Source organism: Zeus faber (genome assembly GCF_960531495.2).
Source record: "Zeus faber genome assembly, chromosome: 2".
Lineage (NCBI taxonomy): Eukaryota > Metazoa > Chordata > Actinopteri > Zeiformes > Zeidae > Zeus > Zeus faber.
Window position 1 is genome coordinate 16,176,505 of NC_137189.1, and position 26,486 is coordinate 16,202,990.

Here is a 26,486-nt window from a genome sequence, read left to right on the forward strand (position 1 = left end):
TGACTGTGAGACTTATTCAGATGCATATCAACCAGTTCATATGCCACACCTCGTATTTCTCAAGCTGAGAATCCCAAAATAACTACATTTCAAATCTATACACACTCACCAGCCACTTTATTAGGTAGACCTTGCTAGTACCGGGTTGGACCCCCTTTTGCCTTCAGAACTGCCTTAAATCTTTGTGGCATAGATTCAACAAGGTGTTGGAAACATTCCTCAGATTTTGGTCCATATTGACATGATAGCGTCACGCAGTTGCTGCAGATTTGTCGGCTGTACATCCATGATGCAAATCTCCCGTTCCACCTCATCCCTAAGGTGCTCTATTGGATTAAGATCTGGTGACTGTGGAGGCCATTGGAGTACAGTGAACTCGTTGTCATGGTCACAAAACCAGTTTGAGATGATTTGAGCTTTGTGACATGGTGCATTGGAAGTAGGCATCAGAAGATGGGTATACTGTGGTCATAAAGGGATGGACATGGTCAGCAATAATACTCAGGTATGCTGTGGTGTTTAAACCATGCTCAATTGGTACTAAGGCACCAGCACCACCACCAACCTGAACCGTTGATACAAGGCAGGATGGATCGATGCTTTTATGTTGTTTACGCCAAATTCTGACCCTACCATCTGAATGTCGCAGCTGAAATCGAGACTCATCAGACCAGGCAACGTTTTTTCCAAGCTTCTATTGTCCATTTTTGGTGAGCCTGTGCGAATTGTAGCCTCAGTTTCCTGTTCTTAGCTGACAGGAGTGGCTCCCAGTGTGGTCTTCTGCTGCTGTAGCCCATCTGCTTTGTCTCGAACCAGTCTGCCCATTCTCCTTTGACCTCTGACATCAACAAGGCATTTTCGTCCACACAACTGCCGTTCACTGGATACTTTCTCTTTTTTGGACCATTCTCTGTAAACCATAGAGATGGTTGCGCGTGAATATCCCAGTAGGTCAGCAGTTTATTATACTCAGAAATACTCAGACCAGCCCGTCTGGCACCAACAACCATGCTGCTCGCATGGTGAACGGGAGATCCTTTCCACATGGACGTTATGTGAACGCCCAAGTGCAATTTCCTAGTGGGAGTGGTATAAAGCAATCCGTTCTCCGCGATCACAGAATAAAGGTTCACCCTTTCTCCAAAGAAAACAATAGTGTCCAACAACAGTTTTCTTATTGTAGATCTATTAATTGTAAGTGAATGAGAACAAAAAAGCACCGGGCGACACTTTCTCCGTCACTCACACACAAACATCTGGATATTAATTTTTTTCCCCACTTTCGGTCATTACGCTCAGATGTTTTGTTTGTAAATATTTCAACTAAGTGGTGTAGTCACGTACGTATCGGCCATTCATTTTTGATACTGCATTAGTTTATGTAAAACTGTTCTATTTCAATTGGTTTTATCACCGTTTTACTTTCTTTGTCCTTGCATCGAGGAAGCCTGGTGGTGCCGAGATATGACATGTGATATGGCTGTTCTGCATCCGTCCAACGGTGTGTGTGTGTGTGTGTTTTATTGTGTCTGAGAAGAAAGAAGAACGACAATGACAAAAACGGAAAAACCAACAGACAGAACTAACAGACTGTTGATGCTGAAGCTGACACACTCATTCAAAGCATTAGTGGGTCCAGTTCCCATGCTGGCATGAGGAGGACGAGTTGGGTGGGTGGTAGGTGGGTGGGGGGGTGGTTGGGTTGGTACAGAACTCCTGAAACTTAAAGTGACTCAGTAGGTTTTCTTTGTTAAATTAGTGGTTGTCCACTTTGATCTTACTGTAGGCTTTAAAGTCATCTGGCATCAGCATTACTGGTACAGGCACATTACTTAACTCGTTGATCGTGTGGTTGAACCCCCACATTAACACGCTAAGGATGGGCTTGCTCGCACGGAATACTTTGACTTTCTGTCCTATGAAGTGTTGCTTTTTCGTCTTGGTTTTGCTGGAGCTCAGCTGCGTGTCGCTCGTGTAGTTGGATGTCATTCAGAGGGTCAGGAGAGGGAAGAACAGGCTCAGCACAAAACCAGTAGATTCATGGATTCACAGAGTCAAGGGTGATTATAGGCCCATGGTTGCTGTGCAGTGTCCTGGGATTGAGTGCTATCTGGTTGGGGGTTGAGGCTCTCGGTCCCCACCATTCACGCAGAACAGGGCCTGGAGTGCCAATCTGGCCATCAATGCTACGCGCCCCACCGCTGCTTCCTCACTTTCCATTACCGCCTGGAAGCCTGGGTCCTGCTCGACTATTTTATTCACAACAAAGTTATCCAATAATGATGCGCCTGGGATTGCTGTCCACCCAGGAAAATCCTAATCATTTCCCATATGTTTTCTCAGATCATTTTAAAGTGGGTCACTCTCTATTTTCAATGAGTATGTAAAGATTCAAAGATAGAATAAGAGTTCTTCTGACACCCACAATGGGCGGGTTGCTTAAGGATTGCGGGGGTTTTTTGTTGTGTAATTCTCCGAGGGGGGCATCTTGAGAGTGTTTGTGTGTGTGTGTGTGTGTGTGTGTGTGTGTGTGTGTGTGTGTGTGTGTGTGTGTTTATGCGTTTGAGTGGTAATGCTGACTCAGTGTTTCTATGGTAACAGGGGATGGAGGGGCAGGTTCAGTTTCACAGAAGGGGGCTGAGGCGGGTGGGAGTAGGGGTCGCAAGTGTGGGTTAAAATGGAAGGGATTTTGAGACTAAAACCGAGAGAGAGAACATTAGAAAAAGAACGGAGGAAGCATTAAGTGGATGATTGATCCTGGGAGGGGGATTGTTTACAGTGTCAGTGTGTGTGTCGGTGTGTGTCGTTGTGTGTGTGTGTGGAAAGCCACCCACCTGAGAAAGCATTGCTGTAGTAGCGTGACAGCGTCTGCATGATGTCCTTAGAGTGCTGCGTCCAGGGAGCGATCTTGCGGTAGGTCTTGACCCGGTGGACCAACTGCGAGCCACCATACTGCAGGGACAGAGTGTCCCCGTGGTCCTCGTACAGCTCCTCAAACAACCTGCGACACACACACAGAAATACATAAAATCACACAAAGCAAACACAGAAGTTAGAAAGCGCCATCAAACTAGTGGAATGTCTGGACTGTCTTGTTTCAGTAGAAATCAAATACCTCCAACATTAAGGCATTATTCAGGCTAAAATCTATTGTCATAACCTACAAAAACACTCTTGTTCCATGTCCATTACAGCAGAGCTTCCATTGATTTCCTCTTACCTGACGCAGTCTGTGTCAAACTGCAGCTTGGGCTTGTCAATCATGCCCAGCGCATAGAGCTGGTACGCCAGAGCACATTTCCCCACCATGAACTGGGCTGTGTTGGTCCTGTCCAGACAGTCCACACAGTTGGTCCGTAACACTCCGGTCTAAATTGATAAAATTCAACAAAAATTTCAATTTAATCAGGATGAGAAGTAGAATCAGGCTGGATTGGCCTTTAAGAATACTTACAAACATACAGTACAACAAATTTGTTTCTGGTTCCTCAATTTTCATAGAAATACAAAGCAAGTAAAGCAAAGATAAAACAAAAATACACTCATGTAACTAATATGTAATACAATGTTTTTAGTGAGTAAGGGTTTACTCTAAAGCATTATGGGATGGTATCTCAGGAGGTAGAGCTGGTGGTCTAGTAATCTAAAGGTTGCTGGTTCGATCCCAGGCTCCTCCTGCTAGCATGCTGTAGTGTCCTTGAGCAAGACACTTAACCCCTAATTGCTCCTGATGGCTGCGTCTGTCGGTGTTTGAATAATTGTAAGTCGCTTTGGATAAAAGTGTCTGCTAAATGTAATGTAATATGTAAATGTAATGTAATATCAATGTGTATTTAAGGAGATATTATGCAAATGCAGCTCCATAACCATGACCTCTGGTTAGTTTCTGTGTACTTCCATCGGCCTTTTGGATGTTTTCAGTAGAACTAATAAATCCAGTCTTCAAACAGGAGCATTTAAGCTTTGAGATAAATATCTGGCTCGTTGCATTTGGTTACTCGCCATGTGAGAAGTTCAGGCAGTTAATGAAATGATGCCGTCAGGCATTCTTCTGATTCTGACGTCCCTATAGCAACCAGAGTTTGGCTTAGATGTGGAGCACCGGTTTTTAGAGTGAGCTGAGCAATGCAGAGACTCCTCCATAGACTGTTCTCAAAGCTGCAGTAATTAATATCCATGTCAATTTTAGCATATTTCTAGTATAATACAGGCAGAAAAACTCTTGACTAGTTTGTTATAACCTCAGCTCCTTTTCTCTCTCGAACACTGTTCTTCAGGACATTCTGTACAAAGAAGAATATTCAATATAATGTATTATCATTTAGTTAAGTTAATTACATTTGTGTTAGTGTGTAGTAGTATGTTGTGTGACCACTTAAGAAATAACACTTGAAACAAATATGGGTCACATGTACAGCACTGATAGCATTTTGTACTCTAAAATGCCTGCATAGGCTTCAGAGTTTCCATGAGGACACAATGACCAAAACCCGTGTTTTACCTCCAATACCTAATTGAAACCTAATATCTAGGAAAATAAAGTACATTTTTTTAAAATACTCTAATAATGGAAGTATGTGACAACTCATGTGGCCTGTTTTTAATATCCAGCTAAATGACTTGCCCTGGTTTGGAATCAAAACAAAAAAGGTGATTAATCCTCTAACAATATACTGTAGGAAAACATTGTGCAACGCATAGAAAACAATAAAACATGTCGCCCGCCTCATCCTGAAAAGTCCCTTGTCCACTATGTGCATCACAATAAAATAAGATGCGATTTAGTTCCATTTTTTATGAGGAATTTGTGAAGCTGGATGGCAATATCCTCAACCACTGCCAGGATTTTGTATTTGTCAAGAGAGCTACGAAGAAAAAAGAATATATTAAATGACTCTATAATGTAAATTAAAGGTTAACATTCAAGTTTGTCCTACATACCTGTAGACGTCCACTGGATGTGATGTGTCCTCCTGCATCTCCCCACCTGCCGAAAATCACAGTAGAATCAGTTGAGAAAATACTGTGTCTGTGAGTGTGTGCAAGTACAGTATTTCCGTAGCAATAATTTCTAAAGCCCATGGAGCGGACCAGAGGTAACCTTACAACGTAAGGCTTCATACATTCTGCAATAAATACAGAAAATATCATTAGAACTTTAATAGAGGAGGAATAATGACGATATTACATGGTGATACATGGCGGCTACATGGATGATGGACATTACTCATATAATATTGGAAAATCACTTATTCGGACACTGCTGTTATATATTCAACTCTGCTGCCTTGACTAGAAGATAGATGTGATGACTAACGGCACAATATCACTATGAACCATATCAGTAATTATTCAAAGCACTATGTACACATTGTTTATATATATATATATATATATATATATATATATATATATATATAGATAATGAAACCTCCTGAAGAGAGATATTTTTTTATAGTGCATTCATATTGGATTCCGATATCGACAGACTGGTTTATAACAGTTAATATCAGTATTTTATACTATAATGCACAGGTATATACTATAATATATTAATGGTCTATATTGGTTTATAAACCAGTATTTAATACTATGATATACTATAATATACAGATGGTACCAATGATACCATATAGTATATAATAGAATAGTCGTATATCAACTGAGCTTAACTTTGTAGTTTAGTTTAATGCAGCTAAGTCGGTAGGTGTTTACTTGATGTTCAACAAATTTCTTAAAATGTGGTGGACCTGGATAGAAAAGATCAAGCCAGCCAATCCCTGGCCTTCTACAACTCTCTCTCTTTCTATTCACCACACCGTGTTTGAATTCCAATCTGTGAAATGCTCGATGAAGTGGCAGCAGTAGTCAGCGCATGAGCCACATTTCCCACAAGGTCAAAAAGCTTCCAACAGCCTCAGGAAGAAAGGCGGAGGGGAATATGCTAGATTGTCAGGGCAAATGTAATCGCTGTGTGGCAGACTCAAATATCAACCATGAGAGAAAAGCGAACCATGCGAAGTCGTAACATAAGCTGCTTTTTTTGCTGAATGACTGTGTGTAACAGCGCTACGTACATACATGTGTTTTTGAGTGTTGGACCATGTGTATAAGACAAAGGGCGAGAGAGGGCTAACGAGAATGGGAGACTGTCTCGGGCAATGCAACATCTATGGTAATAAATACAGGCATTAGCATGGCCGCTTCGTTATGTAATCTGATGGTAGTGTAGAGTGTAAGTGATTAGGATAGACGGCTGTCGCCAGACTGCATGCACGGCCATCCACTCAGCCAGTTAAAACCCTGTTGAGATGGGTCTCAAACACAAATTTGATTAGAAATTCAGATCCGTGGGGAGCCGTTGGATTAAACACCGGCGCTAACTGGCCGATTCTGAATGTGCACGAATATCCCGTGGAAATTGCGCCCTATATATATATCTATATATATATAGATATATATAGATATATATATACAGTATATATACAAAACAGGTTAGGTATGATTAAAGAAAAAGTACTTATATCCCTTACTTGACTGGAAGTATAAATACCCTAAAGCGGTACACAAAAAGCCCTTTATTCCACTTTTATTGAACATAAGGACCTCCCTTACCTAAAAGTGTTGCTGGTCCTGTTTTTCTTTAATGGTTACACTTTATCATTGTCAGTCTCAAACATAAAACTTAACTGTTTTGTGTGTGTATTGGTTGTGAAAAAAAAAAACCCCAAAAAACCTTATGGATCTCCAAATACATAGCCCTTACAAGGTCCCCTAGAATGGAATTACCCAAGTAAACTACATCAAGCAGTGCTTCAGTTAGATTATTTTTATGCTGCTCTCCATCGCATAAATCATGTAAATATGCACATTTCCAAACAGTTTAACGGGTGTCTTTCCCGGACAACACTTGGGGAGCTTACCTCTCGTCTGGTCTTAAGGCGTGACAGTGGAAGTCTGAGCGGTTGATGAAGAAACCTGTTCGCTTGACCACGTTCTCCGCTATCATACTGAGGCGGTCCAGCACGTTGCACAGTTTACTGAGAAGGGGATGAGAGAGTGGAACTTTAAGGGCCATGCTTAATACTTCTCTAAGAGATTCATTCCCCAATTTTCCAGTGTTTCCATGGTAACGGAATCCCTGACAGTGAATCACATGAAGCAATTCATGCTGTAAATGGCACGTAACAACCTTAGAAAAGTTGTTGGGAAGAAGTTAACTCAAATATTTTAAAAACGGTATAGCGCAGTAACCAATTAAGATAAATTCGTTTTCATACCTCCTGTTGGACCCTTACATTATGTAAGGGTAATGTACCCCTTTGGGTACATTACATTATGTAATGTACCCAAAGGGGGTACATAATACACTGATCAGCCACAACATTAAAACCACTAACAGGTGAAGTGAATAATATTGCTCATCTCATTCCAATGGTGCCTGTCAAGGGGTGGGATATATGTGACCCACCACCGCAAAACCCGCTATCTCGCGCAATTCTAAAACCTTTCTCGAAGGAAAATTAGATTTTTATTTTTTATTTTTTATTTTTTTTATCTCTTAACATATTATCAAAACCGAGTTTGATTTCTAAATAGTAGATAACTAAACCGTGGAGTTAAATATTCCCGTTAGATTACACGCGGAAACACAGTTCACTTAGCGAGATGCTGAACAACGCCGATCAATTTATTTATTTCAAAGGGACTGACCAGGTGAAGATCATTCCTCCATATTCCATGTGATGTGAAGTCACAATATGAAACCATTTTGATTAGAGTTCAACCTTTAAATCGTATTACTTTTAGACACACACGGAGACATTATTGTGTGGGGCGTATACCAACGAAGAAGTAATGCTTCCGTAAACTAGACGAGGATCCTTCGGTTTCACTTGTCTATGAAAAATTTCATCTGCGTGTTGTAATGGATTAGGAGAAGCGTTTGGCGTAAGATCTAAATCATATCGCGGACCTTAATCTGACCAGTGCGATAGATCCAAGTCAGTGTGAGCAGTGCGTACTGGACATCATTTTCCGCAATGATAGTCAGTGCTCCGACAGCGATGCTGCATTTGATACTGGTGTTATCCCGGACTTGGGAGAACATTTCAAACAGCTGATTTCAACCTGAATGTGACGATGAAACTGAATATTTTCAAGAACCACCGGAGGAGACCGACAATACGCCCATTGTTGTTACAACGGAAGAAGTTGATGACATGATGAAGTCCGTTGAGGTTGGTGATGCAGATTATGAACAAGTAGCAATGGTCAAGATTCTCAAGTTTACCTGCAAATGCAGCCAGGGGCGAAAAGAAAATGAAAAGAGGCCCCAAACAGGCTCTCAGAGTGTTGCTGGGGTAGGGTTGGGGTTAGCCAACATAATAACTCCAAGAACTTTGAATATATTTGGCATACGCACATTTATATATCAAATGACACACCGAGGCTGATAAACAGAGACTCATATTATTGATAGACTGTACATTTTGTTGTGCTGTCCACACTTTTAAACTCAAGTTTAAGAGATTATTTGTCACATACATACACATACGGTCATACATATATGCAGTGAAATGTCATGACACCCGGTGATTACGCACAAGCTCTATAAGGTCGAAAAATACTCAAATGTGCGTAATCGACACGCGGTGCTCGCGCAGGCGGCCGCAAGGGGCGGCACCACAATCGCGATCCTGGGTTCTATAATTATATAATAGGAATAATTGTCTGTGTTGTATTAAATATACATATTAATCCTCCTAAATGAAACTTCACCATAACTTACCTCCAGTACTTAACTCACAGAGTAGAAATCCTAACAACACAGGGAACTCCTAAATAATTCAACTTTTATAAAACATGTTGTGGTGGATGGGATGTCTTGAGCAGCCACACGTTACACTCGTTGGTGGGGCTAACGAGCGGCAGGTTTAAAAACCCCATCCACACACACTTAGGATAGGAGCCTTGTGATGATATGTTCCATCTACTCCTGGCTAATTCCACCTAGCCTCATCACTACAATAAACTGGTGTTAACAACCCCCCGTTGTCTGTGTCTCTGTGCCGGAGGGCCCTGAACACGCCACTTGGGTGAGGTGTGGTGGCGAATGTCGATGACACTGTTCAACATTCCCTCAAAACACAAGAACAATGCAGAGTTTGCCCCATTCAGAAGGGTGTCAAGTCCCCATTCAGCAGGTTGTCAAGTGGCCATGTGACAAGTAGCCATGCGGCTTTGTTGGTCCTCCAAGCCATTTGCATTCTGAGAGCTGGCTAAATGAAGCCAAGTGTGGGGGGAAACTTGAAGGTGATTATCTCAGAAACACAGTTTGCCACACCCTTGCCATTAACAACTCATAGCTTTAAATATTTGCTTGATTTACACAAGTGACACCTTGTTTTGAAGTTCTGATTCTTCACTTAACAATGATGCGTAAAAAAAGTCAAAAGCCACCAAATGTACCTTAAGTCTGCGGTGGGTCACATATTAGGCAGCAAGTAAACAGTCAGTTCTTAAAGTTGATCTGTTGGAAGGAGGAAAAATGGGCAAGCGTAAGGATCTGAGCGACTTTGACAAGGGCCAAATTGTGATAGCTAGACAACTTGGTCAGAGCATCTCCAAAACAGCAGGTCTTGTGGTGTGTTCCCGGTATGCAGTGGTTATTACCTCCCAAAAGACATCCAAGGAAGGACCACCGGTGAACTGGGGACAGGGTCATGGGCGCCCAAGGCCCACTGATGCGTGTGGGCTGTGAAGGCAAGCCCATCTGGTCTGATCCCACAGAAGAGCTACTCAGGCGAAATTTCTGAAAATGGGCCCGTGTAGCTGCAGACCGGTGAGAGTGTCCATACTGACCCCTGTCTACTGCTGAAAGCGCCTACAATGGGCACATGAGTGTCAGAACTGGACAATGGAGCAATAGAAGGTGATCTGGTCTGATGAATCACATTTTCTTCTACATCATGTTGATGGCCGGGGTTAGGGTCTGATCCGATCGAGCATCTGTGGGATGTGCTGGAACAACAAGCTCGATCCATGGAGGCCCCACCATGCAACTTACAAGACTTAAAGGATCTGCTGCCAATGTCTTGGTGCCAGATACCAGAGGACACCTTCAGAGATCTTGTGGAGCCCATGCCTCGACGGGTCAGAGCTGTTTTGGCGAGGGGGAACTGCACAATATTAGTTTGTTATCGGTGGTTTTAGTGTTTTGGATGATTGGTGTATGTGCAGTTGCAATGGCAAAGTTACATTATCTGATACAGTGTTTCTCAATTTGGGGTCCAGGGACACTGAAAAGTCCTTCAAGAGGTTCCAAGGGGTACCCAGCAAAGTAATATTCAAGTAAGAACAGTTAAACCTCCATTAGGCCATGGTGTCCACAGCCTAATGTGTATCAAATTGAGAGTCCTTTATATTGACATATGGAGAATCATTGATCTAATATACTGCATTTGCTAATGCTAAATATTATGTCTTTATTCATGGATTTATTATGTCTTTCTGTCTTTATTTGAATGGAGTAAAATATGTTGTACGGTGCAAGTGCATTGAAAAGTGCTGTTCTGGACACACTAATAAATGATCTTTGAACGGTTATAGACCAGCTCAGGGAGAAGCAGGGTGACGATGAGTTCAACACATGGGCTCTATCTTAGCCATCCCCTGTGATATTTTGGTGGACGTAGAATGTTGCACAAGGTATGACAACATAGCACAAAGTGAACGTAGTGGATTAGACTGGACGTCCAAGCAGATTTAGGATATTGTCTTTATATAGGAACCTATCTTGGGTGACAGGGTGCAGAAGTGGGTTGAGAGCGAGGACCTCAGCGAGACTCAACTAGTGACCTCTGCTTCAGTCATGTCTAGAACCTTGTCTAGGATCGCAAGGATCATGTGTAGCTCACGGAAATCAAGGACAGCCCAACAAATGGCACTTCAAAGCGCACCCAATCAGGTGCACGTAGCAAGTTTTTAAGTGGTTGTTGCTTGTGATGAAAGCAGTGTTGTGGCCCGCTCCTAAAGCGACATTTGGAAGCAATATGTCTGCTGGTATGGAAAGCACTATTACCTCTTGGTGTAGCGGGCCATGTCCCAGGCGATGTAGTCGATGCAGTGGTCCGGAGGAAGGAACTGATTCAGGTTGATCACTGCCGGGTAGAGCTCTTCACTCAGAATCTTCTCGTGCTTCCGTTTTTCCCGTTTCTAAAAGCCGGACGGAGAGTTGAAAACATATAAGTGATATTTTGTTGCCAAAGAATAGGAGACATCAGCAACTCCCCTTTTTAAGGGCCCACTTATTAAATAATTAAAATATACTAGTTTGTTTTGTTTTTTGACATTTCTCTCTCTCCATTTTTACTCTAGATAGTCTAGTCTCTAAGAATTGATGTACATCCATTTAATCATCTTGTAAGCAAGTAATTCTATTTCCATTCCTTTACATCGACTTCAATTTGATGTCTCTTGTTTAAACATAATAAGTTAATTATCTTGTCCGTCCATACCGTCGTCAAATTGTCTGGCTTTGTCTTCCCAACCTGCCTCTCACCAGACTTACTTTATGCATATTCGTATTGTCCACCCACACATTGAATTACTTCTCTCACACATAGCATCATCGAAAAAGTAGATTGTATGAATAGGAAATAAGCAGTTTGAAATGGAGTGGTTGGCAATGTGGCTTCACAGGAAAAAAGCACCACAACTTCCCATTAGAAAAAGTCTAACCAAAAAGCTTTTAGACAAAGTCTTCAATCCAGTGGTTCTCAACTGGTGGGTCCTGATTTGAAACTGGGTCTTAGGACCATTTTGCATGGACCGCGGGCATACAGTGCATGCACTGTGTGAAAGCAAAGCAATGGCAAAGCAATTCAGTGGTATACTTGTCATGTGTCATGACATGTCATGTGTGTATGTGGGGATGGGGGTTTTACCTGTTGCGCGTTAGACCAACCAACGAGCATCAGGTGTACAGCCACATTAATCCTGGGCCCCAATTACCAAGACCTAGGACAGGTGTGGCTGCTCAAACCACACCATCCCCACACCACAAAGACATATTTGGATTTTATTGTAAAACTATTTCAGTGACTTTAAATTTGATTGGTTTAACCCTTACGCACCTTTTGGATTACTGCACTATTTATTTTGTGAAAAAAAGTCGAATGGTTCAAATCTTTACTTGAGTTTGGGTCATGGCTTAACAACTTGAGGACGAATATGGATCCTGAGGCCAGACAAGCTGAATACCACTGCTTTAATCTGTCCAACACCATAAATGTAAAATCCGAACATGTGGGAGTGAGTAGAAAGGTGGCTCTGGGGTTTAGAGGAGTGTGTTGGCTAACACGTGGCAGGAGCCACTCAGGTACCTTGCCGGTGCTTACACCAAGGTCCATTCCGTCTAATCATGTCCGCTCCACAGTCAGCTTGGACAAAATCGAAGTAACTGGGCTATTTTCAGACAATGGTGGACACATGAATGAGTCAGGCACGCTGAATCCATCATGTAAGGTCTCTCCGTGTGTGTGTGTGTGTGTGTGTGTTTTTGTGCTCATGCACGTGCCCACATTTCCTCATGTTAATTCGTCAACCAGCTCATCTATTTTCACCATAGCTTCCTTGAGCAATATTAAACATCACTTTTGCATAGGTGTATAAAATACGCCAGTGAGAAATGCATTTGACGCGCATAGGTGTTGAATTTCATGATGGTATATCTTTTGGAGAATAAAAAACACACTACACAATCAGAATTGTTTGGCAGCACAATCTTCCTCGGCCTCTACTTTAGCATCTAAACATTAGAGACATTAGAATTCTTCGGTTATTGCAGCTTTGTTTTTTTAAAACGTGAAATTTTGTACAGGATCTTCTTGTCTTGTCTCGCACAGCCAAGCACTCCTACGTCCTATGCATATGGTCCATTAGCTGTACTGCCAATACACAGCCTGCCTGTTGCTTCTCCATGTACCCGTTCATCCCTCGCTGCCTTTTCTTTCCATCAAACTAGACGGACGGCGGGGCGATCATTATCACAGTGTGTGATTATCAGCGTATCATCATCATTTAGCGGCTCACAGCCTTGTCCCTGCATTCAGTAGTGGCGCAGCAACCAGCCAAATTACCAACACCTTTAATCGCTCATACAATACAATGCTGCTCTCACAGTCTGCAACACACACACACACACACACACACACACACACACACACACACACACACACACACACACACACTTTATATCTTGTGGTCAATAACAATATGACTCAATTTGAGTAAGAGGGATGGGAAAGGGATGGCAGAGTGAACACATGCGTGGCCATGTGCCTCCTCACTCTCAGGCTCTCTTGTTACATACTGTAAACATGCAGAAGCATGCTAGAGTCCAATGAGTCAACACAACATGCCACCCCGCCTCCAAATCCAGTTAAATTCCCGACCTCCTAATACCAATCACTTCCAGAATTGCGAGGGGGATCGTTTTTCAAATTCACTGCGAGTGGCCATTTTACTTCCTCCGCCTGTCTGTCTCTCTTCATTGGGAAAAGCAGGGTAGGTGAATGAGTAAGGGGTCCTTCCCCGCCCCCCCTCCGGTCCACTAATATCACATGAACCGAGCGTGTGCGAAACAGGGAGCGCTGCGATTGGTTCCTTGTATCAGAGCTCCCCATGTGAGTGACAACGTGAGCAGGAAACCCAAGCCGCACGGGGTGAACAGATGTGTGCGTTTTTTTTGTGTGTTTCCACCCGTGTCTATGTGCAGGCCAGGCACTGCTCCAGCAGCACCGACTGAAGCCTGCACACCAGGGTGTTTCTGCCCAAAACTACACAAAATAGCACTGTATGGTTTAGATGCAAAATGTTTAGTTACTTTTTTTCTGTTTACGGGAAATGTTATTAGAGGATGTTCCCAATCCCTGCAATATTTATCAGTGAGACAATTATGCATATTGTGCCTTTTTGGCATTAACATGTGCGTCTTGTATTTTGAATCATTGGCTGATAGAAATTAAAGCCATGATGGCAATTCAATGAAAACAGTCATACAGTACAAACAAAACTTAAGGACTTCCAAGTACTTTCTTAAGCACCATTTTCTATTTTTTCTATTGTCAAGGTCTACACGCAAAACAAATAAACAATTTTCAGTGTCCATTTCAAACAATGCTGGATGAAATTTAGATTTTCCTGGCATAAATAATGTTGTTAAAGCAATTCTGGAAGTTTTCAATGATCGCATTTTTCCTTGGACTTTTAAAGAACAAAAGGGCCTATTTTCAAGGTATTCCAGTACTTACATTTCTGAGGACAAAATTCAAGCACCTCAAGGACCTGGTAAGATGATGTAGGTAGGCATGTATGTACATAATATGTTTGTAATAATAATAATTATAATAACTGGGATTAATATAGCGCCTTTCACAAACCAAAGGACACTTTACAATGGAAAAACAAAAAACAAAACAAGACAGGGTAGACAAATCTAAATAAATAAAGAACAGAAAAAATAAACCAAAAAGGGTCAGGAGGTTTTTGAGGGTGGCCAGGGATGGAGCATTTCGAATGTCAGTGGGGAGAGAGTTCCAGAAGGTGAGGGCTGCCACACTGAAGGCTCTGTCCCCAAAGGTTTGTAGCCTTGTGCGGGGGGTGGAGAGCAGACCCGTGTTCAAGGACCGCAGCTTCTGGGACGGGGCGTAGGGGTGAAGGAGGTCTGTTTGGGGCAAGGCCGTGGAGGGATTTGTAGGTTAATAGTAGGGTTTTGTAGGAAATATGGGATTTGACAGGGAGCTAGTGGAGATGGATGAGGGTGGGGATGTTGTATTAGGGCTGGCCCAGACTAAAGATTTTCCTAGTCGACTAGTAGTCGTCAGTTCAAGCCATTAGTCAACCAGTCGTCGCACGTTTATGATATTCATTTAATTATTTACATATACAATTTTTGGGGCATCAGAAAATGGCTTGAGTTCCAGGCCTGAGAAAGAATGTTCTCACTAACATTGTAAACACTGTGCTACATTAGAGATAAATACAAAACATAATAATAAGCCTTTAAAATGTAAATTTAAATTACAAGCTCTGTGTGCAGAAAGTGAGCCTCCTGTTAATTACACCGGCAAAAGCAGCTCATTAAAAGCTGTAATGATTCTGAATGTGTCGGGATAAACAGCAAGGGGACTGAATATTTTGTTAATTTATCAGTAACACCAACAGAATAACTTGTAACGAGCCTTTAAAATAAAAATTTAACTACCAAGCGCTGCCCAGCGCATTAAGCCAGACCCCTGTCAATTACCGGTGTTACACCGTAATCTGTGACCACTGAAATGTTTGACCACAGAGGTCGTTGCTGCACATTTTCTGCAAGTATGTCGAAAACGCCTCTGTGATTGCTCAAACTGTAGTTATGTTTTTGTGATAATGCTGCCATTACGTTTTAGAAACAACCGTTTTTGATTACTTCAGCTTATGAAATAAACTATGAACTAACATTTGCTAAAAAATTGTAATTTGTGCATGCATGTAGAAGCGATATTTGCATTACTGAATCTTAAAGATCTTTTGGAATAGGCCTACATAGCCGATTCCAAAAGGTCACCATTTCTGACAGCAGCCATCAGAATATGTGACCATATTGTACCTGCACAATACGTATGTGAAACGCTATGCAGCGTCTGTGCTCTGTGCTCACCATCTCAGCGTCAAGCATCTCATCTCATCAGCGTTCTCAGTCTCGTTCCCACAGTCTGCCAGTATCCACTACACTAGCGTTTGCAATGGCCACGCCCCTTTACCTTGAAATAACATGGGTCCTCGCTTATCGACCAATTTGCTTAATGACCTGGTTGTAGGAACGGAACTTGGTCTGAGTATTGTCCATCCCTTTATGACTTATGCTCCAGAATTTTAACCTTTGGTGACATTGGGAAAAACACTTTACATCTTTAGTTGTATTTGTTGTAGGCAATGTTTCATGAGTTATTTTTTAATAACGTCACACCCCATCGTAGATTATTCTTTATATAATCCAGCTAGAGAGACAGGACCTTCCGAGCATCGCAAAAGGTCAGCGAGGCACTCATTTCTGAATATCATCGCATTTTATTTATCACATAGATAGTTTTAATAGCTAGGTTGCATTGCGGGAAAGAAGCAGCAGATGAGTGAAGGTGAAGGAAAAAAAGGAACACTTCCTTACCTCACCAGGGTAGAAAACAAGATCGATATTCCAGGCGGTTTTTCAATGGAAAGCAATTACCAACAACTGAGGGAGGCGAGATTTGTTTTTCCTGACGGCCAAAGCCCCTACAGCGACCTTCACACTTCTATTATCATTCAAGATGGAGATTACAAATTACACCCAATCCAACAGTAACCCGCCCTGCGGATCCACATCTCCAGCTTAATTCCCCCCGGAACCACTTGGAGGGCGCTGGCATTGCTTCAGCACTGAGGAGTTTTCCCCCCACACATCAGAGGCGGTTACCTCGACTCTGAGGAACTTGTCTTAATTAGGGCCAAAGATTAGAAATTTCAGGAAGGCAACCCTTCAATTAAGTTTTGTTTCTTTGTGCCCTTCGTGTGCTTACGCTTCGCTGCTTTAAACGAATCCCAGAGGGACATCTAGTGTTACTACCCACTCATTATTCCGAGGCACAGGCCATTATTAATAAAGAAACTACAAATCCATGATTTGAAGTCCCTACATGGATTGAAGTTTGGGAGACACGGCTGCCTTTCCGCTGGATAAAGACTGCACTTCTCATGTCTTACATTGCCTCTGGTCAGAGAATTCTACTTCAACTCTCTGGTGTCACACACATTTGTTTTGAGGAGAAAAGCAAGACACCACTGTTTGAAAGATGTGTAGCCAATTGGTAATGTATCAGTGTGTAGCTGGCCGTCTTAAAGTCTGTTCACCCTTATTTTCTCTGACAGAGAAAGGGAATCTGGGTTAGCATTTGGATCATATAGAAATCGCTACATACTGTATGTGTGGATGATATAGAAGCATGTAAATTAAACTCACACTGCCGGTAAAAGTGGTACACTAATGGCTTTAAAGGGTTTGTAGGCGCTTTAATTAATACCGACTGCAGCTTGCTTGATAGTGACATTGGTATATTTATAATTTTCCACCATCTGTGAAAATAAGATAAAGTAATTCTTCCAAATTTTACAATATAAATCTTACAGTAGATCAGAAGTGAGGCGTGGTGCAGCACAGAACTTGCATAGCGATTAGGAGTTAGATAGTGTGCTACTTAAGAGCACTGAAGCAGAGACGCTTTTCACTATGAAGCCACCCCCCACCCCTTTAAGTGATTTAAGTAGGACTGATTATGGGCTATGAAGAACACAATGAAGTTCTTCCCAAAATGTGTTTTTGTAAGGGAAAGCCACATCTTTCTGACCCAATTTATATTTGTCTTGATTTTCAAGAAGCACTATTGCCTGTATGTGTGCCTGTATGTGTGCCTGTATGTGTGCCTGTATGTGTGCCTGTATGTGTGTGTGTGTGTGTGTGTGTGTGTCTTTCACCTTGACTAGGTTCAGGATGATAATGGGAGATCCAAAACGCTGCAACATCTGGTCAAAATGGAGGGCAGCGACATGTGCGTATGGGTCAGCTTGGTCCACTGAAATAGACGATAAACCGAGTCAATGGGGAGCAGACGCAAATTATGCTGTGGAGAAAAGGTTGGGGAGAATTTTTTATAATTAATAAAGTATGGTTGGTTTCTACGCATTTCAACAGTACATGGACAACGCATTTCAATGACATGTAGAAAAAAAAGTAACTTCTGTACACTCCAAAATAAGATAGTACTTTTATCAATGTGAGCAATGCATTTATGATATGCAATTATGATATTTGGACAATCATGTAAAATGAAAATATTATTTATATAGGCAAATTATTACTACTATATTACCACGTGAGAGTTATACACACCTAAATAGGTATAAACCTTCATCATGCACAAAAGTGGTCTTCCAATTGAGGCAATTGAACAGAAATAATTGAACAATAAACAATATTTAACCAGTGGCGGAATAAGTACTCAGACCTTTAATTTAAGTAAAAGTACTAATACCATGACAAAGAATGACTTTAGTAAATGTGAAAGTACCACATTGCCATTTGGACTTCAGTAAAAGTATATATAAGAGTATATATTTACCTGCTCTTAAATGTACTTAAACTAAAAGTTCTGTGGTATAACAGAGCTTATAACATGGCATAAAATGTCTACTGTTACCTTTTTATAGATGAGCGTTCATGCAGATCTTGACAACAAATAAAAATAGTAAAGTGGCGTCATTCATTTACAAGGATATGGACCTAATGAACCATTGACCTAATCAACATAACTGTAGTAGAGTTTTGCTTTGAAATGTAGAGGAGTAAAAGTCAAAACTGAATACAGGTACTCCTCACTTAACAACCTACCTGTTTAACAACCTGCTCTCTGACCAGGCATGCGTTCTGCGTGTGCGGCATCAAGCATCTCATCGTGCATCACCCTTTATATACTATATACATACTATACACTTGATACTATATGCACTGTTTATACTATAAAGACTATATACTATATACACTTTATATACTGTATACATCTCAACGCGCATCGTTCTCGGTATCGTTCCTGCAGTCTGTCAGTATTCACTACACAAGCGTTCGCAATGACCACGCCCCCTTACTGTGAAATAACATGGGCCCTCGCTTATCCACCAATTCGCTTAATGACCTGGTCCTAGGAACGGAACTTGGCCATTAAATGAGGAGTACCTGTATACTACAAGTACAGATACTTGAAAATGTACTTAAGTACAGTCATGAAGTACTTGTACTTTGTTACATTTTGAATCCTGCCGCCGACCTGCTTTTCCACAAGTCAAACAAATTAAAGTGCTTTAAAACGGAGGTTGAGTGGATAGATAAAAGAATGCAAAAGTTCTGTAAGGCGAGGCGCTACGCAGGGTTCAACAATAATGTGCTTTTAAAAGACAGCTGCCGCTCCTCGTTTGCCATGCGGCGCTTTATATATTCCCTCTGACCTTTTGGCTTCTAAATGTTATTTTCCTCTTTTCATCCTTAGTTTCACAATCGTGACTCATGTCGCATTAGAGGGCTCAAGTGGCTCCACGTGCTCTGGCCTACAACCAGACTGGAGCGGTATGAGATCCCATCCAATGAAAGACGAAATGTGTCACTTTCTGGTTGATTTCACACCCGCCGACATCTCTACGGACAGGAGTCGTCCCAAATTTGAGCGCAAATACAAAAAAACCCCCACAAAAGTATTGAGCGCAATAGTCTGACAGTCATTTAATCAGTTTCCCCCAAATAATGGTCGTCATAAAGGTGGTGTTCTCCTGATGGAAAACTGAAGGCTGATGATGAAGACTCGTCATTTAGCAAATGGAAAATCTTCTTCTGGGCAATCGGAACAACGTTTACTTTTGTGGCACAAAGGCCACCGAGGAAGAAAAGCACGTCTGAAGCATGATTTGATATGATCTATATTTTATGCAAAGGCAGGGGCCTGACATTGTACTGTAACATGCACACTGACCTAGTTTTGTTTTATGGTTGTCATTCCAGTGCATTAAAAAATTGAAAAAACATAATGAAATGGGATTAAAAAAAGCAGGACCATTCATCTATCTGAGCTGCGCCCAAGTCCTGGTCGATGTAGGGGGAACAAAACTGAGACTGTACATTTCAATTCTTTGGGTACATTCGTACCACTGACAAAGATGATAGTCGGACATAACAAGAAGAATTCACTCCGAGCCGCGGTATATCGAAATGACAACGAATGTGTCCAACACATCGCGAGCAGGCCATATTTGGCCTGCAGAGGGGTCCGATTTGGGCCAGAGGATGATTTAGGCGAGAAAAAAAAGAAACCAATCGAAATATTCACATTCGGTTATTATCTATGTGTGTGCAATTAGTAGATACAGCTGTATTAATGCCAATTTAGTTGAAGTCGCTAAGATATTAGAGTCATGTTTGACTGTATCTAGGGTTTGAGCTGTGTATTATAAGTATTATTACGTTATTACTTATTTTACTTTTTACCGTTGGACTGCTTATTACATGTTTATATTTAGTGGATTTAGTGTACATTCTCCTATTGCTTCTCTGTACTTTATGCTTCCCCATTGAGCTGCTGCAACCCCTGATCCTCCCTTTCGGGGGAATCAATGAAGTACTATCTTGTCTTAATAAATGAAACAAAATTCCTAAAATGATATAACTTATAATTATTATATATATATATAAACACACAGTATATTCTATAAATTATTAAGCTTATAACTATAACTATAGCAGAGACAAGAGAGCAGGTTGAAAATGGCGTATGTAATGTATTATCCCGGAGGAGCATCTGAGTGGGGTCACATGTACTTGCAGGCACACACAGAATCTCCAATGACTTTTCAAACAGAAAGTAATCCACCCCAGATTTTGAACAATCGGCCAAAAGAGTTACGTGCAACAGTTCCAAACATAGTTAATGGAGGGTACATAAAGGAAGGAATCAATTCACCTAACTCAAAAATGCGCACATGGACACACATGTGCGCGACATAATGTCACGTAAGAAATAGGTGTAGAGGGGGGGTAGGGAGAGGAGGTTTGGTGTGGTGAGTTCCAGCATAATGTTGTAAGTCGATCCGAACAGGGACGCATCCCTGCTTCCCTCAGGTAAATGTCATCCAAGGATAAATTAAAGGGCAAACGGGAGAGAATAGAATCAAATAATTTAACACGTTGCCACACACACACACACACACACACGCACACGCACACGCACACGCACACGCACACACAGTTCTCACCCGGATTTTACGTTTTCTTATCCCGCTGGATGAACAAAGAACAGCTAGAATAGATAAAAACAGGACAAGCCAGTGGAGAGGAAGCGGCGGTGGCGCAGCCGGCCGTCACCTTCCTTCTCCCGGCTTTAACTCAAAGGATGAGACGGAGGGCCCACAAAAGAAAACCCTCTCCAGCTGCTCATACCGTCGGGTCATTATGGCGGCTCGACAATGCGCTTTCTTGCTTTTTGTATTTTTACTCAGTCACATTCATTTCTTAAAAATGAAACATGAGGAAAATATAAATCTAATAAATAAACTCCATTAAACAACTATCCTGACCTATCAAGTGGATGGAATCGCATTTATTGTATACTCTGCATATTTTTATATATTTGACTTTCTGTTTTGCATTTTTCAGCTATTTGTTCATATTTGACTATTTTAATTTTAACTTTACTTTTTATTCTATCTTTATTTTTTCTCAAGCTTGTTTAAATGCTAATCGTTACATTAGTTATTTAAGTTACTAGTTAATCTTTTCTATTCTGGGGACATCACACACACAAGAAGACATGTACATTTAGTGATCTGTGTCACTCCACCCACCTACCTCTGCACTTGCAACAAAAAAAGAATAGAGAATGATGGAATGGAACGAATTGAGAGGAAATAAAGCCAAGCCTCACGTCGTATGGGCGGTTTCGGCATCATGGTGGAGATGTCCTGCGACCAGTAGAGGGGCACCGAGCCTCGCACCTGGACGTAGGAGGAGTAACTTCCTGCCATGAAGGACATCACCGAGGCATCGTGGATGATCTGCTCCGTCTCCACCTCGTTGGCCACATCCCCCTGGGAAGAGAAGGAAGGAGAATTTCTGTTATACACTTAAAAAAGCTAAAAAAAATATAAAAGTATGTTTCATCAAAGGCAGGTTCAGGAGGTGGTACTGGGTATGCCAAAGTAAAGCACAGTGTAGTTTGTTACATAAGTTTGTACTGTATAGCATAGAGATTTTTTTGTAGTTGATCTGGAAAGTTACAGAAGAGAAACCATTTGTCAAATTTGATACCTGGTTCAGTATAGGAGCTGAAAGAAGAAGGTCAAATCAGTTCTTCTTCCCAATAAATACATTTGCATACACGCGTACAAACACACACTTAACCTTGTGTGTTAAATGAACCCCCGCCGCCATCTGACTCATCTCAATCACACCACACCCCCACCCGCATTAAGCCATTCTTCCTTGTTGTTCTAGTCCTACAGTACCTCACAGTTGGCTCCTCTTTTGAGGAAGCGAGTCCCAGCAAATTTGCTGGAGCGCCTGGCGATGAGGGTGACATGAACCGGCCGACCGTAGATCAGAAGCTCTGCAGTTTGTGAGTGAAGGGAAAAAAAAACCCACTAGTGCACAGAGCAGTGAATTTCGACTTGACTTGTTGCTTGGTTTTAATCGGGTTATCGGGAGTTGTTGAAAAGTGAGTCAACTCATTGACTTGGTATCGTCCTGTTTCACACATTACGTGTCCTAAGTTTGTCCACAAAGACATATCTCTCTCCCTCTCTGGCTTCATTAAATTGCAGCCGAGCCTATTTTATCCATATACAAGTACACTCACAAGTATAGATTCTCGGCATTCAACCTAGGCTCCTGCCTTGCTCAAAGGCAATGGCAGAAGAGTGCATCAAACGCAACAAGACAAAGCAAATGGATTTTCGAATTTCATCCGCAAGTCGGGTTTGAACCCAGGACACTTCCTGTTTTGAGGCAGCAGCACTAATCGATGTTCTGCTGCGCCACCCACCATGTTCACGGTTCCTAATCATGCACTCGGTGCCCCTCGGTGGCTCCATCAGGGAGGGCAGGAGGGGGGCGTAGCTTCCAGGAACCGAAGGAACTGCCGAAATTCAGGGCAGCCCTTGCAATGTTACTGTGCGCCGCCTGATAAGAGAGATAATACCAGCGACCTCAAGCAAAACTAAAAACTGACAAAGACACAGCTTTGTCAGTGTGTAGTGATTAACACCACAGATCAGTAGCTCAGTAGTCAGCTCAGTAGTTCATTGCGATTCTCAAAAATATATATTGTCGTGCAAATTTTAGTGAGTTGTACTCAGGTTTCTTCTTGAAAGAAGCACAAAGCAACCATACCGTTCTTGAGATTAGTGTGTTGCGTGGACGTGAACCTTGATGAAATATGATTGAAACCACAATAATAAGCGACCTGAGGCAGCCTTTTACCATAATAAATCAGCCTGTTTATTATGCTTCGCTCATGCCTCAAGTGCATTTGCAGAAACAGACCATACCTCAGTAGTGCTAAAGCTTTGTGGACTCCTGTGGAGACTAGGCAGTTTTGGTCTTGTCATACTGGATAAGTAAAGAAGGGGATTAGTGATATCCATCAAGAGGTACAGCAAAGAGACTATCTGGCTCATTTGATCAAATATGAACAATTTTGTTTTTTTACAATCCACTCAACAGATGGACAGATTATGCAAGAGCCAATGTTTACACATCTGATAATGTATGACCGTATGTATATGTATGTGACAAATAATCTCTTGAACTTGAACTTGATAACCATGTCTGAACTATGTCTCTGAAAATAAACACAAATTGCATTTGCAATTGTACTGGTGTCTAGAATAGTGGCAAAATGTGAGTCCAGGTTTAGGCGGAAGAGTCAATGTGAGAATAGTTTGACATCCCAAGATTCTGTCAATGAAACGGTCAAAAAAAATTATAAAAGAGAGAAGTAGAACGTACGCAGATAAAGAAAGCACAGTCTCATAATCCCATGCAGTGTCACCCATCAGGACAAAAGGATACTGGATTGGCCGCAAAAGCCGTGGATGATGTACATGAGCCAATCGTGATGCAATATGTCCTTGACTCGCTCCAGCAGCTTTCCGTTCCACACGTACTTGAAGTACGGCTCGTTCTTGAGGCCGTAGACAACTGGAACATATAAAATCCCAAAATCGAAAAAAAGATTCTTTATTTGTCACACGCCACACACAGCACAACACATGCGGCGATGGTGACCAACACCCATGCTTCAAGTGGTGGCCAGTGAAACTTGTTCTCTGCTTTTAACCCATCCTGGCTTGTCCTTCCTCCGGGGGGCAGCCAGGAACAGTGGGCAGCATACAGGGACGCGCCTGGGGACAAATGTCCATCGCTGGTCAGACGACGATGTTCTGCATGTTTATGGTGGGGGTCCTTAATGATGTTACAAGGAGGAAACCCCATGTGAGCACAGGGAAAAGGTGCAAACTCCACACAGAAAGGACCCTAATCGGGAAATAATCCACCGGAGCACGGTGCCATAAGCGCCCCAGGCGAGCATCGAACCCAGGACCTTCTTGCTGTGAGGCAGCACTGCAATGCACTGTGCCACCCGACCCATAAGGGATCCAGGATTAAACTCAATTATTCGGTGATACAGCAGCATGATTCAGCAGCATGTGACAAGAGGAAGATTGGCTGAATTGGCTGCAGGCCGAAGCTGAAGGCAGTGAGAGCAAATCTGAACAACTGTAATGAAGAGTGATATCAAGGCCTTTAGCTTTTGATGCGTTCTGTGGATTAAATCCTTTACACATCAGAGACCGATTAACCACTATCTTTGCATCGCAAGGTAAATGGGGTCAGTATATCTGGACTGACCTTGCATGGGCAGTCCCTCGTCCTCAAAGATGTCGAAGCTGTCCTGCTTGTTGTGAGTGTGCAGCTCTTCCTCCCCAGAAGAGTCAGCTGCCGAACGGCAGGGCTGCTGCAGCAGCGTCAGATTGTACTGCAGCGAGTGGCTCAAGTCGTAGCTGTAGCTGTTGGACACAAAGGTGAATTCAAATTGGCTCAAGATACCATTTAGTTCCACAGCAGAGCATTTCTGGTTTAACGACATACTTGCTAAAACATTAACATTAAAAGTGTAAAGATGTGTAGTCAAGCTCAGTTTTATCTTGCCCAAATTGTCTTCAGCTGTTTCTAGAGGTAGACATTGAAAGGTGGAATGCCCACTACATCCTTGAATTTAAAAACTCAATCTTCACGGCATGTTTAACAGTACAATGCTCAATAATGGCCACTGAATGTGCAATATAGAGACCAACACTTTGACAGGCTGTGTACACGTGCCTCTTGAGGAAAGAAAACAAGGTAACAGGGATCTGGGGGATGAATCTGACCTCCAAAACACATATCAGATGATACTCTATTACTCAGACAAGCACGCATATGAGCACTGAGTAAAATATCTTACAAATCCTGGTTCATAAAGTTGTTTTTTTTCTCAAATAAAATTTGACAAAAAAATGCCAGCAGAAGTCAAAACTTCCAAACATAACAAAAACATAGCTTTTGCATCAATCAAAAGGTTCAAAAACATTTTGCTTGATGCACAAGCTATGTTTATTCTTTTAATTATATTTTAATGTTTAACTTTGTATTTTTCCTGCATTTGTATTATTTTTTTTCTTGTATTTGCCCCTCTCTGTGAAGAACTTTCAGTTGCATCTGCTGTATTAATTGTGCTATACAAATAAAGTTTATTATTAGGGGCCAACGGGTTTAAAAAACCCGGGTAAAAATCAAAAATAATAATTAAAAAGAAAAATGAACAGAAATTTTTGGTGTATAAACAGTATCAGTACAGTATCCCTCCTTAATGACATGTACCTTTGGTTTTAGTTGAGGTTCATAACAGTACATTGTACTAAGCAGTTGGCTCATTCATTTGTAATTCACATGCACTGAAATTCACCAGAATGGAGGAAATTAAGTCTTTGTAACTAATATTTTGGGAAACTGTAATACGTACCAAACATGATTAAATGGACCCTGAGTATTGCTGCCTGCAGCTATATTATTTATTATTGTTATTATAAGTTCTTAGCTCAAAACTGTACATATTTTATTTTCTTTTTCTTCTGTAACCCTTCATTAAAAGGTAGGCAATATTAATTAACAGATATATTGACATACACTACTCGCAAAAAGTTAGGGATATTTGGCTTTCGGGTGAAATTTATGGAAAATGTAAAAAGTTCACACTACAGTGATATTATATCATGAAAGTAGGGCATTTAAGTAGAAGCATGCAATGGTAATTTCCTCATCTCAAACAATTTATTGAAACAAAAGCCAACAACAGTGGTGGGTTTACCACAACAAGAAATGTCAATGTCTCAATAACTTGTCATGTGCCCTTGAGCATCAATTACAGCTTGACACCAACGTCTCATGCTGTTCACAGGTCAACTTATTGTCTGCTGAAGCATGGCACCCCACTCTCCTTGAAGGGCGGCCCTCAGGTCATTGAGGTTCTGGGGTACAGAGTTACGAGCCTCTACACGGCCACTCAGCTGATCCCATAGATTTTCTATGGGATTCAGGTCTGGAGAAGGTGCAGGCCACTCCATTTGAGGTACCCCAGTCTCCAGCAGCCGTTCCCTAATGATGCAACCTCGATGAGCTGGAGCATTGTCGTCCATGAAGATGAAATTAGGCCTGTGTTGTTCATGCAGGGGCACAATGACTGGATTAATGATGTTATTCAGTGCAGCCTAAATGCTCCCTGGCCCATGCAAGACGATGATGCCTGTGCCTGGTGGTGTGGTCAGGTTTC

The 26,486-nt window shown here is 41.8% G+C and overlaps 1 protein-coding gene across 1 annotated transcript in view; it reads right to left on the bottom strand.

Annotated features, from left to right (window-relative positions):
* The window catches only part of fig4a (FIG4 phosphoinositide 5-phosphatase a), a 75,816-nt gene that overhangs the window by 32,789 nt on the left and 16,541 nt on the right, over positions 1 to 26,486 (bottom strand). Inside the window, exons 6-15 of the mRNA XM_079996733.1 lie at positions 24,527 to 24,684; positions 23,687 to 23,815; positions 22,123 to 22,223; positions 21,543 to 21,705; positions 17,557 to 17,654; positions 11,084 to 11,217; positions 6,924 to 7,040; positions 4,942 to 4,987; positions 3,221 to 3,369; positions 2,835 to 3,001 (exon numbers count right to left, since the gene is read on the bottom strand). Of these exons, the coding sequence (XP_079852859.1) occupies positions 2,835 to 3,001; positions 3,221 to 3,369; positions 4,942 to 4,987; positions 6,924 to 7,040; positions 11,084 to 11,217; positions 17,557 to 17,654; positions 21,543 to 21,705; positions 22,123 to 22,223; positions 23,687 to 23,815; positions 24,527 to 24,684 (1,262 nt within the window). The remainder of the gene's footprint in view (positions 1 to 2,834; positions 3,002 to 3,220; positions 3,370 to 4,941; positions 4,988 to 6,923; positions 7,041 to 11,083; positions 11,218 to 17,556; positions 17,655 to 21,542; positions 21,706 to 22,122; positions 22,224 to 23,686; positions 23,816 to 24,526; positions 24,685 to 26,486) is intronic.